This window comes from Rhamphochromis sp. 'chilingali', assembly GCF_963969265.1.
Source record: "Rhamphochromis sp. 'chilingali' genome assembly, chromosome: 1".
Classification (NCBI taxonomy): Eukaryota; Metazoa; Chordata; class Actinopteri; order Cichliformes; family Cichlidae; genus Rhamphochromis; species Rhamphochromis sp. 'chilingali'.
The window spans coordinates 59,182,074-59,195,126 of NC_137929.1; the positions used below are offsets into that span (position 1 = coordinate 59,182,074).

General features: G+C 39.1%; 1 protein-coding gene across 1 annotated transcript; it reads right to left on the reverse strand.

The window, feature by feature from the left end:
* Nucleotides 1-4,796: 4,796 nt before the first annotated feature.
* Nucleotides 4,797-11,448, reverse strand: LOC308402066 (Fc receptor-like protein 5; the record flags this gene model as incomplete). Its single annotated transcript, XM_080890643.1, has 8 exons — nt 4,797-5,255; nt 6,167-6,245; nt 9,416-9,506; nt 9,648-9,716; nt 9,917-10,162; nt 10,242-10,505; nt 10,989-11,024; nt 11,418-11,448. 7 exons carry the CDS (start codon nt 11,446-11,448, stop codon nt 6,230-6,232), a joined length of 753 nt encoding a protein of 250 aa, XP_080746769.1. The 3' UTR covers nt 4,797-5,255; nt 6,167-6,229.
* Between the last annotated feature and the right edge of the window lie 1,605 nt (nt 11,449-13,053).

The window sequence follows — 13,053 nt, forward strand, 5'->3', positions numbered from 1 at the left end:
TTCGGAAACTCAACAAAAAGCAGCTGCAGTGTTTTAGAATTTAAGTTAAACAGAAAATTTATTAACAACACACAATTTCATATTGGATGCTAATGTTTTTAACGCTTAAAATACCCAGGGTGCCACATTAACACAAGACAAAGAAGAGCAGATACTAAGCCTGCCTTATAAGGAAATACCTAAGAGGCAACCAATGACAACAGTACACTGTTTTTCACATATTATAAAAGTTATTTATCTGTGTGACTCGGGCTCTACATGATGCCTTGAAAGCCCAGCTGTGTGTTGTTTCAAATATCCAACCTCCTAATAGAGACTGATTTTAGTTTAAGTAGTTTTCGGAGTTTTTCCTTTAAGGATAACGAAAGTAAAAACAAAAATCCGGACCACAACTTTTGACTTAAACCCACGGTCATTTACACACACACGCGCTCCGTGAACGTTACTTTGAACGAACTTTCTTACCCGCAGAGGACGATGTCATCTGCATGACAAATAGCACCGATAGAAGAGATATTCCAGTCATTTTCACTTGGTTAAAAGTTACAAAAATTAAATAAAGCTCTGACAAATAAATTAAATTGACTGAATCAAATTATTTATTATTAGCGAAACCAATTTAAAGCGATTGGTGAAAATAAAAGAACGGCTATCGTTTCCCTTACAACTTCATGGTCAGGCAAAAGCTGCATAAAAAAAATGAAGAAATCATTGTGCAGGCGTAGTTTATATAACCTTTGTTTTCCAGAAGATTCTGGCTTCTTCTGGGTTTTTCTGGTTGTGAGCAGAATGTAGAAGTCTTCACCTGAAGTCCGATGTTGGCACTTCCGCGTTACAGAATACAAACAAACAAGAGTTGCCGTCCCATAAAGAATCCATGCACGACTTCAAAACTGCTACATTTTTATGATGGTAAAAAAATACAGAGGTTTTTTGAAACACGTTTGAGGCAATTGTACTGGAATTGTATCAAAACAAGTTTCAAAACAACTATAAACATCTCCACGCTGACATCTACTGGCAAATCTATGCCATCGTCACATCTGGCAGGTCTGTTCTGTAAAACAGTGACGCACCCAGGCATTACGCAATTTCGAACAAGGCTGTTTATCATACCAAACTATGAATAATTATGAGCAAAACACCTGTTGATCAAATAAAGTCTACTGAGTAAAAATAAAATATATGTGTATTCATTGGGATATTGAGACTGAGTAGGCTTCATTGGGTTGGGTAAGTCTAGACGTGTTTGGTTAACTTTTAAGCTTTCTGGGAGTTAGAGTCTTCAGGGGTGTCTTACGCTCTATCTGCTCTGTCACACAAAGTCTGTTGGCCTATTAGCCAGGGTCCACCTTGCCATGTCCGCCTCCACCCTGTCCTGTTTAAATGGTTGTTTAGCACCATGTCCTTTCTCCTGATACCAACATGTAGAGCTACCCAAATAATATTAAATACCTTCTCCTTATTTACCAGGAAAGAATACTGCGTAAGAGTTCATTGAGTAAATCTGTTCAACTGGTCAAATGTTTAACCTATTACCGTAAGTTAAATTAAGTTATGTAAACTAGTGAGCACTGAACTTTTTCTATCCTGTGAGTTCCCTGTTTGTGGGACAGTCATTAATATCACTGCAATTTCTCTTTGTGCCAAATGATCTGCAACTCTTTTGATTCCGTTATTCAGTAACGCAAATGATATTCTAACATGACCATACATCTATCATGTCTGTTGATCCATCTGTGTAAATGTCCATTTAAGTTTTTAATTTAATATGCAAAGACATTTTTGCTCTTTTTACTTTCTGCCCCTTGAAGTTTCATAGCTGACTGATTGTTCATGGAGGAGCAGGTGGATCCATTTAAACACTGAAGCTTCTTTTCCCACAGCCTAATAACAGAGAAGTGGAAACCTCCGTTTGTAAAAAGATCAAAGCAAAAATAATTAACTGAAGAATTATTCGTGGTGTGTGTGTGCTGTGTTACAGTAGCTGCATTTGCAGCAAAGCAGAAGAGACTTAGCAACAGATTAAAATCAAGTGTAACAACATTTATATTTCTCTCCATTCACAAAACTAACACATTCTAATTCGAGTCAGAATGCACTCCTGTAACGTTACAACTGGGTTTATTCACGAGTTATTTAGAAATACATTCAAAAGAGACTCACAAAGAAACGTATTCCCCAGGCAGGAAACTAAAAGAATAAGTGAAGAAACACATAAAACTAACATTAAGCACAACACAGCTCCATAACCCATTACTCTCATTTCATAGTAGACCTATGGTTAGGGCTGTAATATACACTGAGTAGGTGAATATATTTAATATGAAGAGCCAGCAGCTATTTTGAGCTTACAGGTCAAACAACAACAGAAAAGTTAATGTGCAGCAACTGAGCACCAGCAAGTTGCTGGTTACATGGTAGCTTTAGGTCCTTCAAATTATTTTCAGTATCACATTTAATGACATGTAATTTTCTTTTTTTCCCCCCTTCTTTCCCACCTGTCCTATCCAGCAGTGTAGCAATCACAATTATTGTCTGTAGGACCAGAAAAATGACCAACAGATTTACTTTCCCAAGTGGATCATTACAGCGTTTGCTATACTGGTCCACTTGATTCTCACAGCTTATTCGATTTTTATTAGGATTCATTTATTTTCACTTATTACAATCAGAGCAGACAGGGCTGGGGACAAGAAAGAGAAAAAAAGGAAAGAGAAGTTAAGGAAGACGTTAACACAAGGAGAGGGGAAATAGAGGAGAAGAGGAATAGAGAGAAAAGACACTGCAAATCTGCTTCAACACCTGCTGAAAACAACATGCAAAAAACAACACAATAGAGAAACCACAGCAACAACCAAGATATGCAAAAGTAACAGTAAATAATAAACATAAAATGTTACTGAGCAGCATACAGTACCAATAATGCATCATATGTTTAGAGGCAGTGGCCAACCAAAATAGTGTGCATTTGTGAGCACCTCTTTATACACTACTGTGGATGAGTGTGCTTGTGTTCACAAGGTTTCTTCACGTAACTATCTAAGTTAGTTACATGAAGGCGATCGGGCGATCGTAGCTCAAGAGTTGGGAGTTCGCCTTGTAATTGGAAAGTTGCTGGTTAGAATACCAGGTTGGACAGTCTCGGTCGTTGTGTCCTTGGGCAAGACACTTCACCCGTTGCCTACTGGTGGTGGTCAGAGGGCCCGGTGGCGCCAGTGTCCGGCAGCCTCGCCTCTGTCAGTGCACCCCAGAGTGGCTGTGGCTCCAATGTAGCTGCCATCACCAGTGTGTGAATGGGTGGATGACTGAATGTGTAAAGCGCTTTTGGGGTCCTTAGGGACCAGTACAGCGCTATACAAATTACAGCCACTATTACCATTTAATAGTGGGTGTGGGGAGCCATAGCCCTGCCCCCAGGACTTAAAGCTGGCATGGAGGAGATCCAGGCCCCACTGAGAGCCCAATGAGGACCACCGCAGGGATAAACACTGCAAAAGCACACAAAACACACTGTAAGATAAATAAAACACAATAGAGGTAGAATAAACCCAAATCTCATAAAACACAACTGAAGTATTCTTGGAATGACAATAACCTAACAAAGTAGCTGTGGAAGTAACAGAAACCAAAACACATGAATTACTGTCACGTGTTTGAAAGAAGAGGATGGTTTCCGGGTGCTGTGATGGAGAAAATGATGCAGGGTAATGTGTGCTGTAATCGCTGCTAAACCTTCCTCTTGTGTTAGCTTTCTGTTATCATCTCTTATGTTAACGTGCCAGCTATTAAATCAGCTATAAAATACACTAAAAACAATAAGCTATCATCCAATTTGTTTCTCATCTATTGGTTACCTTGTTAGGCTTCTTATCTATGAAAATCTTGGTTTTAATACTTTTAGTGTGGGCCTCTGGGTCTTTTTTGTCACGATTTCAATAAAAAAAAAAAAAAAAAAAAAAAGGTAAAATTAACCTCAAGAGAATCATATTAATAAATAAAAGGTTTTTGTGTTACCTGACTAATACTGAGGGGTATAGGACACATCTCTTAAATAAATTTGTTTGATTTTTTTCATTTTAAGATTAATAACTAAAAATGACATTTTTGTTTGTTTTATTTTGTAGAAATAGAGGTTGCTGACAAAGTCAAAAAGCCTTGATACAATAAACAAATGTGATTTTTTATGCATTTAAAATTAAAAATGTGTCGGTGCTGACCCTAACACAAGAGGAAGGTAAAGCAGAAGTCTGAGCAGCTTTGTAGAATTAAACTGTTGTCGTATAAAAAGCAGCTGCTGTGCTGTAACACCCAACTTCACCAGTAGATGGCAGAAGACATTAAAGTCCAATCGTTCATTTCAAGCTTCAGTCAGAGGGTTAAGAGGAGGATATCTGAGCTGGTCCAGGAGACGTGATCAGGAAAGAAGTCCAGTCTAAGTCACATGTTCATGAGTCTTTAGTTCATCAGACATTAAATACAGTAAATAATTTTTTTACGTTTTCATCTCAAGCTATATATTTTGACACTGAATGTTTCCCAGTGGAAGGAACAATACATTAAAAATCAGTCAGTCAAACAATGATTATTACTGACAGCACCGGTTTATTCACTTCTATACTTACATAATATCATAAACCATAATTGTAAAATGCAAGTTTTCATAATTTTCTACATTTTTGGCTTAAAAAAATAAAATAAAATAAAAAACCCTCTTCAGTCACAAATACAAACATCTTGTAGTGAAGCTTTTGTGTGCAGTTTAATCACTGAAAGATTTTTCTGCTGTTTTTAGTCTGAAGTTGCAGTTTCATTATTTTCTTTGCTTTCAGCACTGAGGAGAGGAGTATAACGGTTAGCCACAACTAAACAATAACAACTCAGATTTTCTACCTGATACTTTAGTGAAACCCACAGAACCACATGTGAAACGCACATGACAACAAGGGTTTATTCAACAAACACAGAACATACAAATAACAGTAAAGTTATTGAGGACATAAATAAATTACATATTTATTTTACCAGAGCTGAATTTGCAAGAAAAGTCATTGTCACTTTTTAAAAAGTCAAATTAAAGTAAATTAAATTAAATGTTATTTTTTTCTGATTTAGTGAGAAAGAAAAATGAAACAAAGATCAGTGTTGACGTCCTCTGGTCTAAAGTGTTTGGGGGACCAGTTAGAGACCAGCAGCTGGACGTCAGTTGGACTGGTGGACTGAAGAGCAGATGACATCAGGCTCTGGTTTAAAGTCTGAACACAAACACACAGTTTAAAATAATCATTCTGTATCTCATACTAGGCCTTTGTGCACCACCTCAGCTCATCCTCTCTGTGAAACAAACAGTTTTAGCCCCTCCCCCTCTAAGACACCTTTCCTCTGATTGGCTCTCCCTCTCCAACACAAGGTTTGAACTGCATTTGAGAGGAGCTCCTGCGGCTAATATGATAATATCAGCCATCTTCTCTCTCTGACATCATAAAACTGCAAGAGTGTAAAACTTTGAACAAACTGAGTGTTTAGGGCAGTCTGCAGCCAGAACTTTTAGCTCACAGCAATTACTTGGACACTGACCTCAGTATTTTATTGGGCGTTCGGTTCTATAAGATGATTAACATAAGATGCGGCCTGATTATTAAAGACTGTATGTGAGAAGGAGGATTTTGATTTCAGGCCAAGGAAGTATTAATGGCACACACAACCTGTAGTGTGCCATCCAGAGTAAGAATCTGGTTAGATACCATATTACTACGATTTTTAGGGCAGGACAAAAACCCCTGTTTTTAAATCTGAATTTAAAATCAGTACACAAAAGAAAAAAAAAAACAAAAAAAACATATGACAGGAAATTAGGAAAAGCAAAACAGGTCCATTGTAAACCAGCTTTTTCTTTGCCACACCTGAATTACAAAAATAAAGAAAAAAAAAAATCAGGTTCTTTTTCCACTCTGCAGATTATTTCACATTTGTTTTAACCTAATTAGTCAAGTACAAATATTACAAACCTAAATATATTGGCCATTAGTAAAACTTACTGTCAGAGTTCACAAGTCTGACATTGGTCAGGATATTTTTTGGTTAGCTTAGCTTAGCATGGCAGCTGGAAACAAAGTGAGCAGCTAGCTTGTATTTGTGTAAAGTCAAAGATAAAGAGCAGCTGTACCTGGGCCTTCTTGTTCTGATGGTTGTTTTTCCATAACGGACGTTTTCAGTTCTCACTGCTGAGTCAGCTAAATCTGTCTCTGCATAATAAAATACATTTAAATTACTGCATGTACAACAACTGCAACAGTACTGTATTATCACACACAGCTATAGGAACTATTAATTTATTTTCTGCAGCATTAAGAAACAATTAAGTGAAGATGTTTACAAACTGCATCAGCTTTTCAGTTTCCTCCTCTAAACACCTGCTGTTGACCACAAAGCACTGGGGGGCATTTCTGAGAAAAAGAAGCTGGACGACCACAAAGCTGCCATCTTGTTTCAGTGCAGCCGGAGATACTTCACCACAGAGCACAAAGCAAACACTTTCTCACAGCATGAATAATATTACTAACAAACCAGCACACACTGCAGTGAGAGGTCTGATCAGACTGACAGCAGGAAGTAGCTGCTGTGGTTTTACATGCAGAACTTTAAAAATGATTCATGCATTGAAGGACAGTTTGAGAGGCTGGAAATGAACAGTTAATGCCATTTCTTTAATGATCTGTCTTTTCAGTCTCTCTGTTTATGTCTTATAATAAAAGTCAATTATTCCTGATAATAAAGCTAACAGCTAGTGTTAGACAGAGATTACAGACATCTGAGCTGCTTTTAGTGATTATCGGTTATTTCTAACATTATTGAATATCCTGTGTGGTCTCTGCACACATCTTTCATCTATTTATATTCCTACCCTGTTTATTCTCCTGCTGTAACTATGTGAATATACCAAGTCTGGAACTAATAAATGCCATCTTATGTTTTATTCTCCATAAAACACAGCAGTGAGTGCCACTGGTAAACTGGCAGATATGTTGATGCATTTCTGTGAACATAAATAGGAATGAAGTAAAAAACGTTTAACATATTATTTTTACTAAGTATTTTCTGTCTGACCCTCTGTCTCTAAATCTAGATCAGCTGGTTTAGGAAAACGAATTAATTGTGATTGTAAAATAAAGTTTTATGTGTTCAGCGGGAGCCACAGAGCAGAGAAACAGGAAGTGTTCTTGGTTTAAGATACACTGTAACAGAAAAAAAGGAACCACTAAACAGTTTTAAACGTTATAACACAAAATCAGTTACACTTCAGGGATGTCAGGAAAACGAAACCATTGTGTGTCTATTTCAGCTGCTTCAGTGCAAATCAAGGTGTCAGCAGTGGAGACACAACAAGAAGTTAAACTCAAAAAGGTGAATGGTTTAGTCAATGGTTCTCACAGATCATTGCTCTGTTCTGATGTCTGACTGATGTTTCTCAGTTTTGCTTTTTCCTGCTGTTCTTGTCGCTGTTCAGACAACCTCTGAACTCTGATCTGCACAGTGCTGGGTTGTGAGCACAGGTCCCACTGAAATAATGTCAGCACCTGATACCAGTGAGAGTTTAGTAGGTTTCTGGTAGGAACATAAAGGAGCAAAGTCAGTACTGCTGCTGGGCTGATGCTCTGTCTCATCTCCAGGTATTTTACCTACTGGAGTCTGTGAGGCTTTGTTATGATTTGGCACTATATAAATAACACTGAACAAAGCAAACCTTGTTACAGCACATGTGAATCTACCCTCCTGAAGGTGCTTGACTACCAGAATGGGCTGCAGGGACCACCTCATGCTACCATTAACCACAAGCAAAGAATTATACTCTGTGTACATCTTCTTTCCCTTTTTTATTTTTAAATAAACAGCTTTAAAACAGGATAGCATTTAAGGAAAGTATGAGTAAGGGTGTTTAAATAAATTAAAACCATGTAACAAGTGTTATGTGTCTCTGCCACGGTACTGGGTCTATGACCCAGTGTTTTGTGTTTGCTTAATTTATATTGCTTGATTATTTGTGATTCATGGCTTTGGTTTCTTGCTAGTTTTCTGTGCATATTATATGTCTCTATATGTCATGACTCTGAGTCTGCGTCTTTCTGAATGTCTTGTGCTTCCTGTTTTATTTTGATAGTCCTTGTCCTATGTCAGTGTATTCTGCTCTGCTTCCTTTGTCTCGTTATGGCAGATCAATTCCAGCTGTGTTCCCACTTGTTCCCCATCCTCTGGTCCTCCTGTCTGTGTATTTAAGCCCTGTGTTGTCCTCTGCTTGTTCCTGGCTTGTCTTCCCCTGTTGGTCCCTCTGTGTTTCAAGTTTTTCTTAGATCGTTGTCGCTGGTTGCATGTTCCTTGTTAGCTTTCCCAGTTTAGGTTTTTCTTAGTTTAAGTTATAGCCATTTCCTGGCTTGGTTTATATGTTGCTTTCCACTATAAAAAAACCCCCTCACTCAGTAAGTTGTCAGTGCCTGGACCAGGTTTACAATCCTCTTTAAACTTAATCTTTTCAAATCTCTTAGACTGAGTTTCTGAAGTGTTTTTTTTTTTTCTTTCTTTCTATCAGGATGCTGGACGACTGCAGAGCTGTTAGCTTCAGTTAACCACAGACCACAAACACACAGTCCAGCTCACAGTGAACAACACTCAGTAAGTGCAGAGTTAAACACATGATTACATCTGAAAAAGATCAAATATCACAAAAAATAAAAACTTGAACATTGTGAATTCCAGTTTTGATAACACTAAATCAGGAAAATGTCCGTTTACTTTTCCTAGAATCCACATTTACTATACATCACTATATACTTCTGATCATCCCTCACATACTCTATAGTGACCTTAAAATCATTAATCATATAATTAAAGTCAAGATCAGGCTTCAAAAACCTACATCTGATTCTGCACTCATATTAAATTCAGTTTAAGATACAAGAAGCAGAAAATGTCAGAGAAAACATCTTCATAATAAAGACTGTCATCACAATGTACATGTATGGCCTCACTTCAAAACTGGGAAACTCCACTGAAGTCCTTCTAGAAGCAACTCTTAACTCTTATTGCTCACTAGGTTTTTGGAAATTACGTCCCTAATCTGTGTGAAGTAGTGCGTTATACAGCTTCCATTGAGATTTATTTATTTAGTGGCAATTCAACAGTAATTTAAATATAATTTCTGCTGATCAAACTGAAGTAAAGAGATACAAATCTCAAAAATAAGCAGATGCAGTTCCTCTATTGTCCTCTTGAAGCATCAATAGTGAGTCAGCCCCCAAAGACTAACAGAATTAGTTCACTTTAGTGATTTAAAAAACAAAAAAAAAAAAAAACAAAAAACACTAACTAACTTTACTACATTACAAATGGCTTGAGGAAAATATGTAAACTCAAATATTACCTCTGCTTCATCAGATTGGCTTTTGTTATCTTGACAGTGTTGTACATGACATGAGTGATGATGTCATCTTCTCCAACTTCTGCTTGATCTGCTGAAATGATGCAAAATGAACAAAATATAAATTAAATATATAAACAGAAATTAAATTTAATAAAAGTTGTTACTGTGATCATAATGAATGTGAACTTTATTCTACTAAAGAAACTCAAACCTGAAAGTTCAGGAGTCTCACCTTCAGGTTTCCTGTGAACACATCGTCTCACCAGCAGAACCAGTAACACCAGTAGAACCACAACACACACTGATCCAACACATGACAACACAGAGAGAACAGGAGGAGAGAGTGATGGAGGAAGAGTGATGGAGGTGGAGTTAGGAGCAGAGGATGTAGGTGGAGGTGTGGTGGTGTGTTCCCCTAAAATAAAGCAAACACAGTCATTAAGTTGTCGTCACATTGTGAATGTTGAAAGCTGCAGAAACACAGACAGGTGAGTGTGTCACCTGTGACAGTGATCCAGCTGGATGGAGACTCTCCATGACCGCTGATGTCACACTTGTAGAGGCCTTCATCAGACCTGGAAACATGCTGGATGGTCATGTGACCTGTAGGCTGCTTCCTGATGAGGGAGCCATCTTTATAGAAAGCAGCTGGGAGGTTGGAGGGAGTGGTCTTTGTTTTACAGAGCAGAGTGACGTCATCTCCCTCCATCACAGGGAGGACAGGACTCTGCAGGATCACTGATCCACCTCAACACAGAGACAAACTACAGCATTTCATCCATTTACACACAGCTTCATCAACACTAACTCCACACACTCAGCTTACCAGTGACTGTCAGGTTAACCATGTTACTGATGGGACCCTCTCTGGACTCACACCAGTAAACTCCACTGTCCAACTGGAGAACACCACTAATGTTGCACGTAGAACCAGCTGGTTTTCCCCACCCATCTCTACACTGACTCCTCTGTTGTTTGCTTGTGTTTCTCCTCAGAGTCCATCCAGCAGAGCTGTCGTCCTCCTCACAGCTCAGAGACACAAAGTCTCCTTCAAAGAACTGAGAGCTGCTGGGACTCACAGTCAGACGAGCTGTGAGGGTTAAAGTGAAAAACTGATGATTATACAGTGGAACCTCGACTTACAAATACCCCATTTAACGAAAAATTCAAGTGACGAAGGCACTTAACGGCAATATTTCTGCCCCTGTTATGGCAAAATGCCCGGTATACGAAATCCGCTGGCTCTGATTGAATGAGCCCAGAATGCTGATGCATACAATCCGAATCATGTGACAACCCTCTTGGCTTTCGTACTTGCGCTTTGCTGTTCCACTTGAACGACGTATTGTTGTTGCAGTTAGCAATTAGTTCACTCAAGAGGCGCGATGGGTGCTTCGACTTACGAAAATTTTCGACTTACGAAAGACCCTCGGGAACGAATTAATTTCGTAAGTCAGGGTTCCACTGAACTTTTTTTTTTCAGAACTGAGCTCCATTGTGAAACATGAACCCAATCAGGTCATATCAGTGAGCATTTCTCAGGTTTAAACTGTGACAGAAGAAGGTTACTGACCTTGGTTTGTTGTGCAGCTCAGCAGTGAGATCAGAACTAAAGAGAAATGACACTCAGGTTGATTTGAGGCGAACATAAAGAAAAACTCCACACAAACAGCTGACAAACACACAAACACATCTCTTCAACATGTTTCAATGAAGTTTGGACAACAAAAGTCTGAAAAAGTAAGTCCCACAAAGTCATGTGTCCACTGTGCAGCTGTGTTGATATAATGAGTGAATGATTTGATCTTTTCACTGCCTGCTGTGTTTCCTCGACTCCTGAGCAAAGATAAAGAGTCAGTTCAGACCTGCAGTTGGTCCTCGTGGTGTTTTGAACTTGAATTCAGCCTGATTTGTTTTTCATGTCTTCTCCTCCATCATCAGTTATCAGGAGAGCAGACAGTCAAAGTACAAGAATTCAAACAAACACAGAGATTCTACTTACAGAGCAGACACAGCACAGATGTTTCCTTCATCGTCCTTCTCACTCATTTGAGCTTTTTTTCATTTCTGTCACTGACACCAAGTAAAGCCCGCCCTCTTCCTCTGAGCACCAGCTTTTTTTATTGGTTCAAACACAGTTTTGGGGGACTCACTTTTTTCTTTGTGGAAAGACACAAGTGGTACATTATAAATTCACATAACTGTCGAGGTCTCTCGTATACGGTATGTCTTTTTAAAAAAAGTCTTTCAGCTGTGCAGAGACACAGGAGGACAGAGTGGAACATTGATTCAAATGCCATAAGAGGGGGATGTTTGACTTCTACATGGACTTTGCACAATTACTCCAGCATTTAAGATGTGTTTATCAATAACATGCCTGTTAGTTTCAGCATGTTTAGGTTACACAGGCACATCAGAGGATGGCACATCTTTACATGCTGTAACAAGTTTTACTGCGTCTGCCAGAATAATCTCAAGAGTTTGAAAAAGAGGACACACGAACAGGGCTGTAGATTGGATTCAGGACAGGCATCTGTGTGAGGGTGAACAGAGACACTGCCAGAGATCTGATAAATAACTTCTAGCAGCTACAGATGTCGGACAAGATGGGGCCGTGTTTGGCTCCGCCACTGGCTATCGTCGCTTGCAATATTATTTTTACTCTTTTGTGTCTAAACTTTGTTTCTGCTGCTAGAATTTACGATCAGGGCACGCTGTTGCACATTAAAGATTCAATGGAGAGCTACAGATGGGACAGTTACAGGAAAACTTTTCCTCCTCCTTTTATATGTTCCTCACCTGAGTGCACGCTACTGTACATACCAGTGGGATTCAACCCGAAAAAATGAAGGAGGGGAACCAGGACTGGTGTCAAGGTGAAGTACCGAAAGTTAGCTTCTTGCTGTGGGGAGATTCCAGGTTCCTGCGAGTAGTCCATTTAGTGTCACCTGGGGACGCTACTCCTCAGTCTGCAGCCCAGTATTCATGGCTTGATGGCAGCATGCGCACCTTTCGTCAGTCATCTGTCCGCCGCTTTGCTGGCAGTAGCGATAGACAACCATGGATGTTAGCTTCGCCTAGCCTTGGAGTCACCGCCCATCGCGGCAGGTACGCAGGTGTGCACAGGTGTTTAATTCAAGTGCCACAGCACTCAGCTGTTGAGTGCGCCAACCGAGCGTCATCAATTTGGTTTTCCCTGCTTAACGCTCGTTCAAATCGTTTATTTTAAACGATCACTTCGTGAAGGAATCTCTAAACTTTATGTGTTAAACTTAGACGTGGCAGCAAAGCACGTATTCACTTGAAGGAAATCTACTTGGCTGGAAGCGCCGACATCGCTTGAGCTGCAGATAGTGATGGGCAGATGAAGCTTCATGAAGCATTGAAGCTTTTCATCCAATTGGTTCACCCCAGTGCAAAGCTTCTTGAAGCTTCATTTGCTCTAGTAGGACACCTACTGGACGTAAAAATATTAGTTGGCATGAATTTGAAGAGTGTGGCCTTTTGCACACAGCCTGTAAATGTCAACAACAAAAGGAGTGTGTAACACATGTATATTGTAGTGATGGCAGTATACTGTGTATATTTATACTGGCAGTATGGAAAATGATCATTTGGAAATGCTTAAAATGGAAATG